Source organism: Rhinoderma darwinii, chromosome 12, assembly GCF_050947455.1.
Source record: "Rhinoderma darwinii isolate aRhiDar2 chromosome 12, aRhiDar2.hap1, whole genome shotgun sequence".
NCBI lineage: Eukaryota > Metazoa > Chordata > Amphibia > Anura > Rhinodermatidae > Rhinoderma > Rhinoderma darwinii.
Window position 1 is genome coordinate 30,511,485 of NC_134698.1, and position 17,967 is coordinate 30,529,451.

At 43.2% G+C, this 17,967-nt stretch overlaps 1 protein-coding gene across 1 annotated transcript; it reads right to left on the bottom strand.

Annotated features, from left to right (window-relative positions):
• Positions 1-6,716: 6,716 nt before the first annotated feature.
• Positions 6,717-9,189, bottom strand: LOC142664590 (germ cell nuclear acidic protein-like). The gene is made up of 8 exons (XM_075843753.1): positions 9,081-9,189; positions 8,651-8,728; positions 8,471-8,555; positions 8,332-8,371; positions 8,024-8,168; positions 7,808-7,937; positions 7,503-7,710; positions 6,717-7,228 (listed from the first exon to the last, which is right to left on the bottom strand). Exons 1-8 carry the CDS (start codon positions 9,150-9,152, stop codon positions 7,141-7,143), a joined length of 846 nt encoding a protein of 281 aa, XP_075699868.1. The 5' UTR covers positions 9,153-9,189; the 3' UTR covers positions 6,717-7,140.
• Between the last annotated feature and the right edge of the window lie 8,778 nt (positions 9,190-17,967).

Consider the following 17,967-nt stretch of genomic DNA (forward strand, 5'->3'; position numbering starts at 1 on the left):
GATTGTCCCGCGTAAGGTTTGGCGGCATGCCAGGTCAGTGGCGCGTTTAAATAAAGCCCGGGTGAAGGTTAATCGGCCAGTTTCGGGTATGGGTACAGTGCCCCTGAGCCAGTAGGGTGACGGCTGGGAGTAAAATACGATGCAGGTGAGCTGTTTGGTGACAGACTTTTGTAGCTCCAAGGACTCCCCTTCCATTGTTATTATTATTTGTAAATTGTTGTTTATTATGTTTGTTTGTAAATAAAATGGCTGCTGTGGCCAAATTTATCCAACCCAAGTGTCCGAGTTTTATTATAGGGATGGGCGTTTGGTAAAGGGTATGGCCAATAATGGGGAAGGGGAGTGGGTGAAGTAACATGCCCCCGGTACGAGTGTACGCACTCTACAGTCCCCTTATCAAGTACAGGCCGGACCCGGCAGAATGCCCTAGGGGGAGGCCACCATGATCAGGGAAGGAGTTAAGGGAGTTAGGAGGGGTGGTTAGGAGGTAGTGGGGGGCGGAGGTTAGTGCGGCGAGGCTAGGATACTTAAAGGGAATGTGTTGCCAGAAAAACATGTTTTTTTTTTAAAAATTAAACATTTAGTGTGTGGGTGATTAAACATTGTTCAAATTTTTTTTATTTTTTTGCACGAGTCCATGTAATATTATAAATTATTTCTAATTTATAATACTACCCATTTTTGGTCACTAGATGGAGCTGTTCCCAAAATTGCAGCATTGCAACATTGGGTTAAAAGCCCTCGCTCTAGTGAGCTCTCAGCATCCCCCCCTCCTTTATCCTGGCTAGTGCCGGGATAAACGAGGGGTTTGAACGATGTAACCTCCTACACTGTGTGTCGCCATTTTTTTAGCTAACCCACAGTGTAGTAGGTTTACATACAGTAGTAAACACACACAAACACGAACATACATTGAAATCTCTTACCTGCTCCTGCCGCCGCGGCTCCCTCCGGCCCGTCCGCTCCGTTTGCTGCCGCTGGTGCAAGTGCACAAATCCGGAAGACGCGACCGGAAGTAGTAATATTACTGTCCGGCCGCGACTTCCGGTCCACAGGAAAATGGCGCCGGACGGCGCCAATTTCGAATAGGACTGTGTGGGAGCGGCGCATGCGCAGTTCCCACACAGACGCCGTACACTGCAGTCAATGGGACGGGAGCCGTTCGCAGTCCCTATGGGACTGTGGCTGCCGTATTCCATGTCTGTATGTGTCGTTAATCGACACACACAGAAATGGAACAAAAAATGGCAGCCCCCATAGGGAAGAAAAAGTGTAAAAATAAGAAAAAGTAAAACACAAACACACAAATGAATATAAACGTTTTTAATAAAGCACTAACATCTTTAACATATAAAAAAATAATTTGTGATGACACTGTTCCTTTAAGGGTTGCAGAGAGGAAGGACGCCGCCATTACACCTAGCAGCACAGGAAAGCTTGTCCCGCCATACCTCCCTAAATGTTTTTGTTCGTCTGTGTATTGGCAATTTTGGTTTTTCACTTTGTTGCTCGTTGTTTGTTTTTTTCCCGCAGGTGTCGGAGGATGCTGTTGAACGGATTTGCGATGTTGCAGCAGATGTATGGCGGATTGGGGGTCCTTGGAGTTGGTGGTAAATTACTGTGGGCGGGGGATTCATCGGGGGTATGGTCCCTCCCCAATTTATTATGGTTGGTAGTCTGGTCAATTTGGGCTCCTGCTGGGTGGTGTCCCGGGGAGTGGTTGCGGTTTAGGTCAGCCAACTGCAGGTATAACGGTGCCCCTGAGCCAGTAGGGTGACGGCTGGGAGTAAAATACGATGCAGGTGGGCTGTTTGGTGACAGACTTTTGTAGCTCCAAGGACTCCCCTTCCATTGCTATTATTGTTTGTAAATTGTTGTTCATTATGTTTGTTTGTAAATAAAATGGCTGCTGTGGCCAAATTTATCCAACCCAAGTGTCCGAGTTTTATTATAGGGACGAGGGTTTGGTAAAGGGTATGGCCAATAATGGGGAAGGGGAGTGGGTGAAGTAACATGACCCCGGTAGGAGTGTACGCACTTTACAGTCCCCTGATCATGGAGCCGCTCACCGAATAAAAAGAAAGAGGAACTGGGAATATAAAAGGAAATGGCCGGAATGACAGGATAAAATGAATAAAACCTACCAGTCGCTATCTGTACCAAGCTTATGTCCTAAATAAAACACATGACAACGAATATAGAAAAATGTGGAAGTGGCCACAGCTTTATTATTTAAATTATAACACAGATAATTAAATATATAAATAGATGAATAACAAATCGCCCTGAAGGTACAGTAAAAACCGCATTGAAAAACACACCAAATCGCAGTAAAAACGAATACGGTTTTTGGATACGGTTTGGAATACACACAAAGAGACACTTATTTCTCAGTGCTGCACCTCCCGCTCCTCACAGTCCTTACCATTGACTGGATTAGGTGGAACGTCTTCTCATACTTTTTTATTCCTTTTTCAAATATTTTCTTCTCCTCCACTGTCCAGCCTTCTGTGATTGGTGTAAATTTTGGCAGATCATCCAATGCTTCCTCTATATTATAATTGTTTGACATCAATAGTCCGAGTGCCTGGAAGGGAAGGGTGATATAATGTTAGCGGGAGATGGTGACATGTGAGAATGATACTAGGACTAGCAAGCCTGCTAACTTTCAATTACTGTAAAGAGGGACAACTTTTTTCAATTTAAACCAAGCCTCTAATCCCACCCAATCCACGCCCTTACACACCCGGTTCAGCCCACACAGTATCATACTCTCATAGTGCCAAATAGCTGCCCCATACAGTATAATGCCTCCAAAGTTGCCACCATACAGTATAATGCACCGATAGATGTACCCATACAGTATAAAGCCAACACAGATGCCCCCATGCAGTAGAATGCCCACACAGATTCCCCAAAACAGTATAATGCCCACGCAGATGCCTCTCATACAGTATAATACCTAACTTCCCCCATACAGCTTAATGTCCCATAGCTGCCCCCATTCAGCAAAATGCCTCCATTGCTGCCCACATATAGTATAATGTCCCCATAGTTTCCCCAATACAGTATAATGCCCCTACAGATGCCCCCATACAGTATAATGCCCACACAGATGCCCCTCACATGCCCACACAGATTCTTCCATACAGTATAATGCCCCCATAGCTGCCCCATACAGCATAACGCCCCCATAGCTTCCCCCATAGCTGACCCCTTACAGTCGAATGCCCCCATAGCTGCTCCCATACAGTCGAATGCCCCCTAGTGCCAGTGCTCACATAGATGGTGTCACAGCTCCCATGTAAATAATGCCACACACAGTGCCCATGTAGATAGCGCCACAGTGTCCCCAGTAGATAGCGCCCCTATATAGTGTCACAGCCTAGATGGCTCTACCCCCTGTAGATAGCGCCATTGGGGTTCCCTGTAGGAGCGGAATGCCGGACCAGAGCATCGGCCACACTCTGGGGATTCTGCTCCAGGTAAAGCCCCTGACGTCACTGTCCATATATGGATAGTAATGCCAGGAACAGATTCCCGGGCCTTAGCGTCGGCAAGTTCTGGACAGGGATTCTGTTCCTGCAGGAGCCACCGAACTCACTGTCCATATATGGACAGTGACATCAGGAGCTGCCTCTAGGAGCGGAATCCCCAGCCAGAGGGTCAGCAACTCTCTGGCAGGGGATTCCGCTCCTGGAATAGCCCCTGACGCCACTGTCCATATATGAACAGTGACATCAGGGGTTGCCTCTGGGAGCGGAATCCCCGGCCAGAGCATCGGCAACTCTCTGGCAGGGGATTCCACTCCTGGAGAAGCTACTGATGTCACTGTCCATATATGGACAGTGATGCCAAGAGCTTCCCCGGCTCAGCCCTTAAAGTAGCACTGTGCCAGGGGAGTACTCGTCGAGTGGAGGAACTCCCCCTGTTCCTCCGCTCTGTACTAATGCTGGATCAGGAAACTGACGGTTCCCTACTTCAGCATTGGATTCTACTGTATCTGCGTCCTGAGGGCGCAGATATAGTTGACTCCAGGACATTCCCCTGGCCGCAGCAGGGGAAATCATTATTTGTAAATCACTTTCTTAACCAGGTTCATTCACTGACAACAGATAGAATTTTTATTATATTCAGCTGAAAGATCATCAACTCGGGCCAGAACTTGACATCTATCGGTTCGAAGAGTTTCTTTCACTGGATTCTATTCCTTTCTGTATTTCTTAGATTTCCGTACAGAAGAGTTTTTAATTTATTTAGGAGATTGCAGAAGATTTTCACAACCATGTACATCAGTTATCTTTGCTTCCGTTAAGATTTTTTTATTGCATTATTGGATGCGCTGCGCACAACGTTGTGTTGTCAGGACTCATCAGGACCCGAGAAGGGCAAGTATAGGAATACTGTCTTCTGCGCCCCGTATCTAAAGTAAAATATTTATGGACCCTTGTAAAATGCTCATAAATGTTCAAAACAGAATCACGGGGACAACCTGTCACTGATTGGCTAAAAGCATGGCCAATGATAGAGGCCAAAACCACTAAATGGTGGGAATTGAGGTCTTGAATTTCAATAGAAGATAATTGGCTTATTACCCAATGAGAACATAGTGGCCCCCCTATTATTTCGGTGCACTAGACCTTGACCTACGTCACCCTTCCAACAATGGGGACCCAATCGGGACACTGGTTTGCGCCCCTGTGATCCCTATGCCCATGGATCATCATCTATGAAGGGGATTCTTCATAATTTCAGTGTGACACATACATCGTCCTGATGGCGAGCAGCGCCAGGGCCTTATATGCGATACAGCACTTCAACGTCATCAGTGCTGCATCACATAAAACATCCTGATAGCGCCCAGCGTCATTACATTGTATGAGCCGCGTCATGCTGAGGGAGTCGTAGCGGAGAAGAGAAACGAAAAGATGAGCATAATTTTTTCATTTCTTTTATTATTTTTTTAATTCAACAGTGTAATAGTGTGGTGGGGGAGGGTAGTCTGATTGGGGGGGACAAGGTACGAGGCCTAGCATGGGCCTCTATCTTACCATGCTTCATAGAGTTAAATTTACGCCACTAAGGAACCTGGAATATATTTTACTAAATTTTATGCCAGTTTTCTGATGTAAATTATAATAAATGTGTCAGGCCGCTGTAACCATGCCCCTTTTTCAAAGCCACGCCACTTTTCTACGAAAGCGATGAAAGCGGTGTAAATAGGCCAAACAGACAAAGACTTTAAAGAGGCTCTGTCACCAGATTCTCAAATCCCTATCTCCTATTGCATGTGATCGGCGCTGCAATGTAGATAACAGTAATGTGTTTTTTTAAACAAAATGTTCATTTTTGGCCAAGTTATGAGCTATTTAATATATATGCAAATGAGGTTTGAAATGGACAACTGGGCGTTTTTTTTTCGTTATGTCCAACTGGGCGTGTATTGTGTTTTTAACTGGGCGTGTTTACGTGTATGACACTGACCAATCAGTGACCAGTCAGCATCATACACTCATCTCCATTGATTTACACAGCAGCGATGTGCAGCCACATAAACAGAGATTAACGTTAATCAAGTGTCCTGATAATGAATACACATGATCATCCAGCCTGGACGTCATGTGTATTCAGAATCCTGACACTTCTGAATCTTTTCTTTGAGACTCCGGCAAGGGAAGTGAACTCTCGCGAGATTACGGAGGTAAACGAGATTTCGTTTCCCTTGCTAGAAATCTCAAAGAAAAGAGTCAGAAGTGTCAGGATTCTGAATACACATGACGTCCAGGCTGGATGGTCATGTGTATTCATTGTCAGGACACTTGATTAACGTTAATCTCTGTTTATGTGGCTGCACATCGCTGCTGTGTAAATGAATGGAGAGGAGTGTATGATGCTGACTGGTCACTGATTGGTCAGCGTCATACACGTAAACACGGCCAGTTAAAAACACAATACACGCCCAGTTGGACATAACGGAAAAAAAACGCCCAGTTGTCCATTTCAAACCTAATTTTCATATATATATAAAATAGCTCATAACTTGGCCAAAAATGAACGTTTTAATCTGGTGACAGAGCCTCTTTAAGCCCTTTTGCGACTTTGCTACTCCAGAAAACTGGTGTAGAAAGGTTAAAATATGACCCCCTATATCTCCAAAGATCCCTGGTCCTTTTACCATATTGCCCCGACCTCCACTTCCTTACATACTTATGATGGAGCCAATTATTCTGTGGTTGGTAAACAGCGGGACTCATGTTTATCGGGAAGAATGTTGGCGCTACTTAATGTTCATGTCTTACTTTACCATCATTGTGTCCAAGGTGTCTCCAGAGTCTAGCAGCGCCCCTGTGCCCATCATATAGTGCCACATGCAGCTTCCTGGTACTGAACCCATCTCTGCCAACAGAGGAAGATGGAGGTTACAAGGGAGATCAGCGGCAGGAGCGCTCCTTGTCCAGGGTGAAGGGAATGGGCAGAATGTGTTCCTATGTAATAGTCTCTAGGTGTTGTCTGAATGACTGACATCAAACTCCCCTTGTTTATATTCAGATGTAGCAGCTGCGGTTGGGGCTCTGTACAATGTTATATAACACGTCTCAGCTGCTGCAGAACCTCTTTGACTCTTCTAGTTTAGCACACGATTCTATGGTCTGTAATTTTCTTGTAAATATTCTGTACACTGAGTTACTGACGCCATACAACATAACAACCAAATATTGTCATTTATAAGAGATGTTTTATTTAATGATGGATTTATATCCTGTGGTTGGTTTTATAGCGCCAGCATATAGTTTAGCGCTGTACAGGGATCACCATCCTTAACCTATCAGTATATTTTTTTAAGTGTGGGAGGAAACCGGAGTACCCGGAGAAAACCCACGCAAACACGGGGAGAACATACAAACTCCATGCAGATGTTGTCCTGGGTCAGATTGTATACGAGACCCCGATTGTGCACGACACCAGCGCTAACCACTGAGCCACCGTGCTGCCCCAAAATATATTACATGACCATAATGTGGTGGAAGATAGAGATGTCACTTTCCACCGGTCTTCCGGATGACTTCTTCTATGTGCTGCCATCTTTGCTGGTCTTTATTCTGGCTGATGATGGAGCATGATGGCTACTGATGGATCTTCTCAGTTCTTGGTCAGGAGGACCATCTTGTTGTGACAGGAGCCACACAAAAACCTCTCGGTGTCAAGAGACTCTGTCCATCGTCCAACTCTAGGGGGAGAAAAAGCTTATATTAAAGACAAGTCCTAAAAACCCAAACAGATCCAGAATAAATTAGGTAACCCCCTTATATTCTTTCTGTAGAGACTAGTCTCCAGACAACAGTAAAGCAAGCAGTGGTGGTAACTAACTCATTATACATACTCAAATATTACAGAAAGAAGGCAGAAATACAAGAACATGACCCCTCCAGCCTCAGGTCTGTTCTTTCCATGGTTTTTCTGCTTGACACAATGCCAGGCTTTTATAACAGATGGCATCTTACCTGAATTGGCACCCTGAGCATCCATAGACCACCGGGTAGTGGATCTCATAATTGTGGTATTGTTTAATCCATGGCAGCTCAGGGTGAGTCAGGTTGGCCTCGTCACAGTAAGACTTCCACAGCCAGCCATGGGAATCCTCTGCTTGTCCATCGATGATCCAGCAGGCAGCGTGACACATCTCATGGATCAATGTGTTTTTAACTCGTTCTGAAGACAAAGGAAGAATTTATTACAATCAGTATTAACGACACTTGGAAGCTTTCACAGCAGCAGATCTAGAAATCGTCCATGATGTGACACCTACCTGCAGAATCGCAGACTTTGTCCGATAGTTGATTAATGGCACTGCGATCCTCGTCGCTCTTATGGAAGCCGGTGCGACCGAATGTTTTTGTCAGCCTTTTATTCCAGCTGATGTCCATGTGTTCAGGAAGCTACAGAAGAAGGGAGGAGAGAAATCTAGAAATATGACAGAGACACCTTTACATCTATGATATACGGATGTTTTCTGACCGTATACCTTATTGTCAAAGACGCTCTGGTTGTAGAACTTGTACAGACGTCTTGTCAGCTCCTGTTTGTGCTGATGGAAACTGGTCACATATTTGGATCTGGGAGAAGTCAGGTCTCTCAGGAAACAGTTATTGATGGGACGCTCCTGTCTCCTGATAATGAAACATAATAGAAGTTCACATATTAATCATGGAAATAATCTAGGAACATACACAATATGGAAACACACAACAGCTTAGCTGAGAGTAACTTTACTGCCACCTAGTGACCAGATAACATGAACTAGATAACATGGTTTATATAGAAATACTCTACCTTGTCTCCTTCTGCACGAAGCTGAATGGAGAATTAGGCTCTGGAAAATACAACAAATAGCGTCACAAACTTATCAGTAATTCAGTTTTCCTAATCAAGAAAAAAAAATGATAATTATTACAAAAGCTTTATTGTATACCTGACTCTATATGTAAAAGATGGGGACCAAAGAAGCCATCATCATCCTCAAGGCTACTTGGAGACCTTGGAATAGGCGGGTGAGACTGGAATAACGAAACATAAGACCCAAACAATTAAAATGAAGGAGAGGAAACAATGTAAAAGTGTAACTAAATACTGTAGAGAAGTGACCGCCGACCTGATGTAGATTCTCATCACTGCCGCTGTCCTCTGTGTCGGACTCAAAAATCTCACTGCACTTTTTCTTGACCAGTAACTATGAAGGAAAAAAGAAAAAAAGTTACTATTTTACCTTTATAATCTCAAAAATGTTAAACCCAAATAGAAATATGAAGTAAAACATCTTCTCATTCTCCTGGATAAAGGGACGGTTTTTAAATAATTTCCCCTGCTGCCCCCAAGTTACCCCAGTCTGACACTAGTATAAGGATGGAGCTGGCACTGGTGTCGATATGTTTATACCCCGGTCACAGCTTGTAAACTAGGATATTGCTGTGATTCTCTGGAGAATCGGCTGTATATACTAGGAGTGTGGATTTAATACGGCTTTATATTACATGCACCATATTAATGTGCCATAGACAACATTGTGTAAAGCCGCCACTCACCTGATCATTACTGCCGCTGTCCTCTGTATCAGATTCTATAATAAAGCGACGTTTGCGCTTCTTATTTAACATTTTTTCACAACTGAAAAGCAAAAATCTCTCTCCACAAATTCTATCACCCTCAGCGGATGTGTCCGGAACTGGAACTTTTATCATCTCTTCATATTGTGACATCATCATGACTTGTGTGGAATCACTGATACTGTGACATCATGACTTGAGTGACATGTTGGACTGTAATGTTGGTATGTATGTATGTATGTGTGTGTGTATATATATATATATATATATATATATATACAGTGAAGGAAATAAGTATTTGATCCCTTGCTGATTTTGTAAGTTTGCCCACTGTCAAAGACATGAACAGTCTAGAATTTTTAGGCTAGGTTAATTTTACCAGTGAGAGATGGATTATATTTAAAAAAAAATCACATTGTCAAAATTATATATATTTATTTGCATTGTGCACAGAGAAATAAGTATTTGATCCCTTTGGCAAACAAGACTTAATACTTGGTGGCAAAACCTTTGTTGGCAAGCACAGCAGTCAGACATTTTTAGTAGTTGATGATGAGGTTTGCACACATGTTAGATGGAATTTTGGCCCACTCCTCTCTGCAGATCATCTGTAAATCATTAAGATTTCGAGGCTGTCGCTTGGCAACTCGGATCTTCAGCTCCCTCCATAAGTTTTCGATGGGATTAAGGTCTGGAGACTGGCTAGGCCACTCCATGACCTTAATGTGCTTCTTTTTGAGCCACTCCTTTGTTGCCTTAGCTGTATGTTTCGGGTAATTGTCGTGCTGGAAGACCCAGCCACGAGCCATTTTTAATGTCCTGGTGGAGGGAAGGAAGTTGTCACTCAGGATTTGATGGTACATGGCTCCATCCATTCTGCCATTGATGCGGTTAAGTAGACCTGTGCCCTTAGCAGAGAAACACCCCCAAAACATAATGTTTCCACCTCCATGCTTGACAGTGTGGACGGTGTTATTTGGGTCATGGAGCCCAGATCGATGTCGATTGACAGTCATTTTGTATGTCTTCCATTTTCTTACTATTGCACCAACAGTTGTCTCCTTCTCACCCAGCGTCTTACTTATGGTTTTGTAGCCCATTCCAGCCTTGTGCAGGTCTATGATGTTGTCCCTGACATCCTTAGAAAGCTCTTTGGTCTTGCCCATGTTGTACAGGTTAGAGTCAGACTGATTAATGGAGTCTGTGGACAGGAGTCTTTTATACAGGTGACCATGTAAGACAGCTGTCTTTAATGCAGGCACCAAGTTGATTTGGAGCGTGTAACTGGTCTGGAGGAGGCTGAACTCTTAATGGTTGGTAGGGGATCAAATACTTATTTCTCTGTGCACAATGCAAATAAATATATATAATTTTGACAATGTGATTTTCTTTTTTTTTTAATATATAATCTATCTCTCACTGGTAAAATTAACCTAGCCTAAAAATTCTAGACTGTTCATGACTTTGACAGTGGGCAAACTTACAAAATCAGCAAGGGATCAAATACTTATTTCCTCCACTGTATATGCCTTTTGTGTGTGTATATATATATTTATACATATTGTCTGTATAGTCATACATATAAAAAGAGTAATACATAAACATTAAAAATACTCACATACAATGGTGTTTATAATCGTAATTGGTATATATAAAAATAATTAGTACCATACCATTCATATTAGATTGATTACAAAAGAACCTGTCACTCACCAGACCAGGAAAACAAATAGATATACTTTAGCTCAATAGCTGTACATGCCGGCGTTCACACCGTCACACTGCGCATGCCCGCCACAAGTCTCATTCATTGGGCAAAAATAGATCCCCTGACTGCCGGATGGAACGCAATGAGATCACTCCATTAATATTCAATGCGGACAGTCTCCGGGATGAAAAAAGGTGCGCAGGCGCACTACATATATCTTTCCCAAGTCCACCATATTAACTGATGGCCTTACCGTCCTGTCACTCTAAACGCTCCCACAAGTAGGAATCCATAGTAGAAGTGTCATCACCATATCTCCCCATATTGCGGCGCGCATCAGCTCCATTAGTAAAGCGCACATAGCGTGACCATAGGAGTGTTTATACTCGTACCATAACTCGATTTAAGCAAACAATGTGAAAGTGCTCCATACCGCTAGGTCAACATATGTCCAGTCTATTCCCATATGGAGGGCACAACAGTACTAGGGGTGGTTACCCTCTGTCCCCAGGGCAGACATACCAAACCGTTACGTTCGGCACTAGAGTCCTGCTGGTCCATCACACTGACAATCTGTAGCTATATAAGGGCTTATTCAGATGAACGGGATATACGTCTGTGCAACGCGCGTGATTTACACGCGCGTCGCACGGACCTATATTAGTCTATGGGGCCGTGCAGACATGTGCATTGGTCCGCTGCGTAAAAGTCACGACATGTCCGTTCTTTGGCCGTTTTTCTCGCATCACGCACCCATTGAAGTCAATAGGTGCGTGAAAACCACGCATGTCACACGGAAGCACTTCCGTGCGAACAGCGTGATTCGCGCAACAGCTGTCAAAAGGATGAATGAAAACAGAAAAGCACCACGTGCTTTTCTGTTTACAAACATCCAAGAGGAGTGTCATAATGATGGCGGCAGCGCGCAAACCACGCAGCCGCGCATCATATGATGCTGCCACACGGAGCTGTCAGGTGCCTTTTTCCCTTTGCAAAAGGCCGCGTTTTTTTGCGTGCGCAAAAGGCACACGCTCATGTGAATCCAGCCTAATTCACATAGTGGCATATGGTGAAGACCCAATTGGTATCCAAGGTCCAAATAGAAAATACATCCACCTCATCAGTACTATAAAGAAGACATTTGTTGGAGAAACATGGAAAAACGAAACATTCTGAATTCATACATATAGACAAAAAGGCCCCCAGTAATATTGCTCCTAGGAAATAGATAATAGGTTGCGATCCATGTGTCTATCTCTCCTGGACCTATAAAATACACAAAAGTAGGTACAAAAAATAAGGAGGAAAAATATACATCCATTTGTTATCACCTTGTACCAGGCGGTGAGCGCTCAGCTTACAATCAGACAAAATTCCAATTCTAAAAAAGTAAGAAAAAACATGTGTAGGTGTCAAAGAGTAATAAAAACACTGTCTATCACAGTTTACACCCAATATCAAAAATTAACAAAAAGAAAAGAAAACCTGACCATTTACCACCAAGAAAAGGCACATGAATAGGCAAGGGAACCCTAAGGCCCCAAGCACATGGCGTGCCCGACGGCCGTCCGCATTTTTGGCCCGTGCTCCTATACAAAGTACGAGAACACGGCCAGTAAAAAGCAAAAGATACGACATGTCCTATATTTTGCAGTACACTTCTACGGCCCAGACCCCTTCCCGTAAATAAACTGGAAGGTGTCCGTGGATAATAGAAGAGAATGGGTCCGTAATTGCGGTCCGCAATAACCGCCGGTTTTTAAAGTCGTGTGCATGGGGCCTAAGGGGTACATCTAACTAGGCGCATTCAACGATATTATAATAGAAGATCCCCCTTTTTTTTTTTTATTACTACTGAAACACATTCAAAGGGTGATCCATATTCAAATCTCTAGGATAAAGAGACCCCAATTTATGGGTCCATCAAACCTAACAATGTTTTAAAATACGTTCCTTATCACCCCCCGTGTAAGTGGAGGTATTCCGTCAATGGTGGTAAATTTCAATTGCTGTACTATGTGACCAGCTTTCACGAAATGTCATGGAACTGGCAGCTCACATTTCTAGGTACAAATACTAGACTTATGATTGTTCAACCGAAGACGACACTCCGTCCTGGTTTCATCTACATAAATCAATTTACATGGACACTGCAACACATATATGACATCACTTTTACAGGTAAAAAATGTATTGATATTAAAAACCTCACCTGTTCCAGGAATCCAGATGAATAAGAGAGTCTCTCCCTCTATCATCATGGGACAGTTCTCACACAACATACAAGGGATGATGTCCGTCTTAACTAATTGGTCTCTCAAGTGACATGGCCTAAAATATTTATATATATGTGTGTGTGTGTGTGTGTGTAGCGGCTTTCGAGTCCCCAATCCGCAAAGAAGTCGCAGCCCTCCAGCAGATCTTCTATCTTAATATTGGTTTATTCGTATACAATGCTTTATGGATGAATAAATCACTATTTTTATTGAAGCTCTGCTGGAGGGCTGCGACTTCTTTGCGGTTTATATAAATATATATATACAGGGGGTGCATAAGTAGGTATACAGTTTAAATAATAGGTAAATATAATAATAATAATAGTTATACAGTTTAAGGCCCCATCCACATGTAATTACAGTCCGCAATTACGGATCAATTCACTTCTATTGACCACGGACACCTTTCCATATGTTTGCGGGAAGGTGTCCGGGCCGTAGAGAGCCTGCGCAAAAGATAGGACATGTCCTATCTTTTGCTTTTTATGGAGGATGCTCACATAATCTGTATGGGAACATGGGCCGAAAAAGTGGGTGGATAAATCCCCAAAAGTAAAAGTCCATCAGGGTAAAGTCTGATGATCGTGGTGGCCATTCAACCGGGCCTCGTCTACCTATCCACCTATTGGGTCATTTTTCGTCAAAAAAATTACGCACCGCTAAAGCAAAGTGAGGAGGGCTCCATCTTGCTGAATATAGAAGTCTTCATTTTCATGCTCCATCTACAGTTGTGGAATTACATTTTCTTGGAGCATGATAAGGTCCAGGTCTGGTGTAACGGTTGCATTGTAGAACATGGGTCCAATCAGGGCTGATTGTAGCTTTTCTGCTGCCTGAGGCGAAAATGGAAATGGCGCCACCCCCATCCACACAAAAAAAAATTGTATGTAAGAAACAACTTGTAAAACTAAACAAAACAAACAAAATACGTTATTGAACATCATTGTTATAAGCTGCAAGGTCTCATAATACTACAGGCAATTGTGTAGTAAATATCCCTATATTGTCCCAGGTATAAGTACTAGTAAAATGACCAGGGCAACGTGTATCCAAAATGCAAACACAAAAATGAAACAACAATGTCAGTGTTCAAACTTGTGTCAGGGCCCCTTTAATGGCTCTTTACAGTTAGTATAGTAACGCATGTTGTACTTTACAGCCAGTATAGTAATGCACGCGGCACTTTACAGTCAGTATAGTAACGCATGCTGCACTTTACAGTCAGTATAGTAACGCACGCTGCACTTTACAGTCAGTATAGTAACGCACGCTGCACTTTACAGTCAGTATAGTAACGCACGCTGCACTTTACAGTCAGTATAGTAACGCATGCTGCACTTTACAGCCAGTATAGTAACGCATGCTGCACTTTACAGTCAGTATAGTAACACATGCTGCACTTTACAGCCAGTATAGTAACTCATGCTGCACTTTACAGCCAGTATAGTAACGCATGCTGCACTTTACAGCCAGTATAGTAACGTATGCTGCACTTTACAGTCAGTATAGTAACGCATGCTGCACTTTACAGCCAGTATAGTAACGTATGCTGCACTTTACAGTCAGTATAGTAACGCATGCTGCACTTTACAGCCAATATAGTAACGCACGCTGCACTTTACAGTCAGTATAGTAACGCATGCTGCACTTTACAGTCAGTATAGTAACGCATGCTGCATTGTACAGTCAGTATAGTAACGCATGCTGCACTTTACAGCCAGTATAGTAACGCATGCTGCACTTTACAGCCAGTATAGTAACGCATGCTGCACTTTACAGTCAGTATAGTAACGCATGCTGCACTTTACAGCCAGTATAGTAACGCATGCTGCACTTTACAGTCAGTATAGTAACGCATGCTGCACTTTAGTCAGTATAGTAACGCATGCTGCACTTTACAGCCAGTATAGTAACTCACGCTGCACTTTACAGTCAGTATAGTAACGCATGCTGCACTTTACAGCCAGTATAGTAACGCACGCTGCACTTTACAGCCAGTATAGTAACGCACGCTGCACTTTACAGCCAGTATAGTAACGCACGCTGCACTTTACAGCCAGTATAGTAACGCATGCTGCACTTTACAGTCAGTATAGTAACGCATGCTGCACTTTACAGTCAGTATAGTAACGCATGCTGCACTTTACAGCCAGTATAGTAACGCATGCTGCACTGTACAGTCAGTATAGTAACGCATGCTGCACTGTACAGCCAGTATAGTAACGCATGCTGCACTTTACAGTCAGTATAGTAACGCATGCTGCACTTTACAGCCAGTATAGTAACGCATGCTGCACTTTACAGCCAGTATAGTAACGCATGCTGCACTTTACAGTCAGTATAGTAACGCATGCTGCACTTTACAGCCAGTATAGTAACGCATGCTGCACTTTACAGCTAGTATAGTAACGCATGCTGCACTTTACAGCCAGTATAGTAACTCATGCTGCACTTTACAGCTTGTATGGTAACGCATGCTGCACTTTTTCTGTCCACGTCTGTTGGATCTGTACAACCAATCCGTAATATTTGTAAACTGAAACTACACAGACCGGACTAGGAATGAATGTAATCATCGAGCCAGTAATATAATCTGAAAACGATTCACTGCATGTTCAGGCCTTAAAGGGGTTGTCCCAAGATTAAAGAGGCTCTGTCACCACATTATAAGTGCCCTATCTCCTATACAAGAAGATCGGCGCTGTAATGTTATTGACAGCAGTGCTTTTTATTTTGAAAAACGATCTATTTTAACCCCTTCCCAACATTTATCGTAAGTATACGTCATGGAAAGCCAGTGCTTCCCGCAAAATGTCGTATACTTACGACAAATGTTTGGCACCGGCTCAGAAGCTGAGTCGGTGCCATAATCGCCGGATCTCAGCTGTATCTGACAGCTGACATACGGCTGTAATGGCGGGGACCGAAATTAGCTTCGATCCACGCCATTAACCCCTTCAATGCAGCGTTCAAACGTGATCACTACATTGAAGCTGTTCGCAGCTCATCGGTACCCCAGCAATGAAATTGCCGGGGTTCCGGTGGCTGCAATGGCAACCGGAGTCCTAATACTGGCCTCCCGGTCTGCCTAGCATGGAAGCCGGTCAAGATCGGCCCGGCGGCGGAGCCTGATCGGCTTCCGTAGCCGCCGGCTCAGGAGCTGATCCGGCGTCATCAGCGGTGGAAGTCAGCTGTATGTTACAGCTGACATCCACCTGTAATGGCAGGAACTGGAGGTAGCTCCGATCCCTGCCATTAACCCCTTCGATGCAGCAATCGAAAGCGATTGCTGCATCGTAGCGGTTACTAGAAGATCGCCAGCCCTGACAGGCAATCAGGACTGGCGACTGCTGCTATGGCAACAGGAGACACAATGGCCTCCTGCTCTGCCATTACGGAAGCCAATTTAGGCCCCGCCGGGAGGCGAAGCCTAATCGGCTTGCTGTCAGTGAATGACTGACAGATCTAATACATTGCACTACGTAGGTAGTGCAATGTATTAGAAAAAAAAAATCTGACAGTTGGACCTTCAAGACCTTGGTCTTGAGAAAAAGTGTAAAAAAAAAGTATAAAAAAGTATAAAAAAAAGTGAAAAAAATAAAAGTTTGAAAACAATAAAAGTTTCAAGTAATAAAATAAAACACAATCCCCCTTTTACTCTTATCAAGTCCTTTATTATTGAAAAATAATAATAATCCATACATATTTGGTATCACCGCGACCGTAACGACCTGAGGTATCAAAATATTATATTATTTATTGCACGCGTAACTTACCAGAGTTTCTATTTTTTGGTCACTTTGCCCTACAAATATTGGAATAAAAAGTGATCAAAAAGTCGCATGTATCCAAAAATGGTACCTATAAAAACTATAGCTCGTCCCGCAAAAAATAAGTCCTCATACAGCTCCGTCGACAAAAAAATGTAAAAGTTATGGTTCTCACAACTTGGCGACAGAAAAAATACATTCTTTTTACAAAAGTAATTTTATTGTGCAAAAAGTTGTAAAACATAAAAAAGTGCTATAAAATAGGTATCGCCGGAATCGTACTGACCCGCAGAATAAAGTCAACATTTATAACGTCATTTATAACGCATGGTGAACGCTGTATAAAAAAAAAAAAACTAAAAAAGCTGGGCCAGAATTGCGTTTCTTTGTTTACCTGGCATCCCAAAAAATAGGATAAAAGGTGATCATAAAGTCGCATGTACCCCAAAATGGTACCAATAACTACAGCTCGTCCCGCAACAAACCAGCCCTCATACCACTACGTCTATGAAAAAATAAAATTAGTTAAGGCTCCAATAAGTCAGGAAATAAAAAAATATGCAGTTATGCAGGTCCGAGGGAAACATTTCTTCTGTTTCAAGAGGCGATTTATCAAGGACCTGAAATTAGGGAACCAGGAAGGGGAGGGCCCAAACATATCTGCTGGAAGCGAGGGTACCCATATTATACCAGGACAACACTTTCTCAGCAAAACTTCCACAAACTGCAAAGGTGTGGAGTGTGGACCAAAAGGGGGATAAGAAAGGACACCATATATCAGCGCGACACCGGCCTGTGCAGAAAGGATTGCTTCACAGCGTAACACACATCTATGGATTATTTTATTATTTTTTTACCCCATTATTATACCACCTGACTATGCCCCTTATATACTCCACCCGGCTTACATGTACCCCCACATTATAAATGAAAACACCAGCAATACTCAAACAAATCTACTACCAAGCAAAATCCGCTCTCCAAAAGCCAGGTGCTCCCTCCGCTCTGAACCCTACAGCGCGCCCAAACAGCAGTTTCCTTCCACATAAATGGCATTGCCATACCCGGGAGAACCCTTTTAACAATTTGTGGGGTGTGTGTCTCCAGCGTAA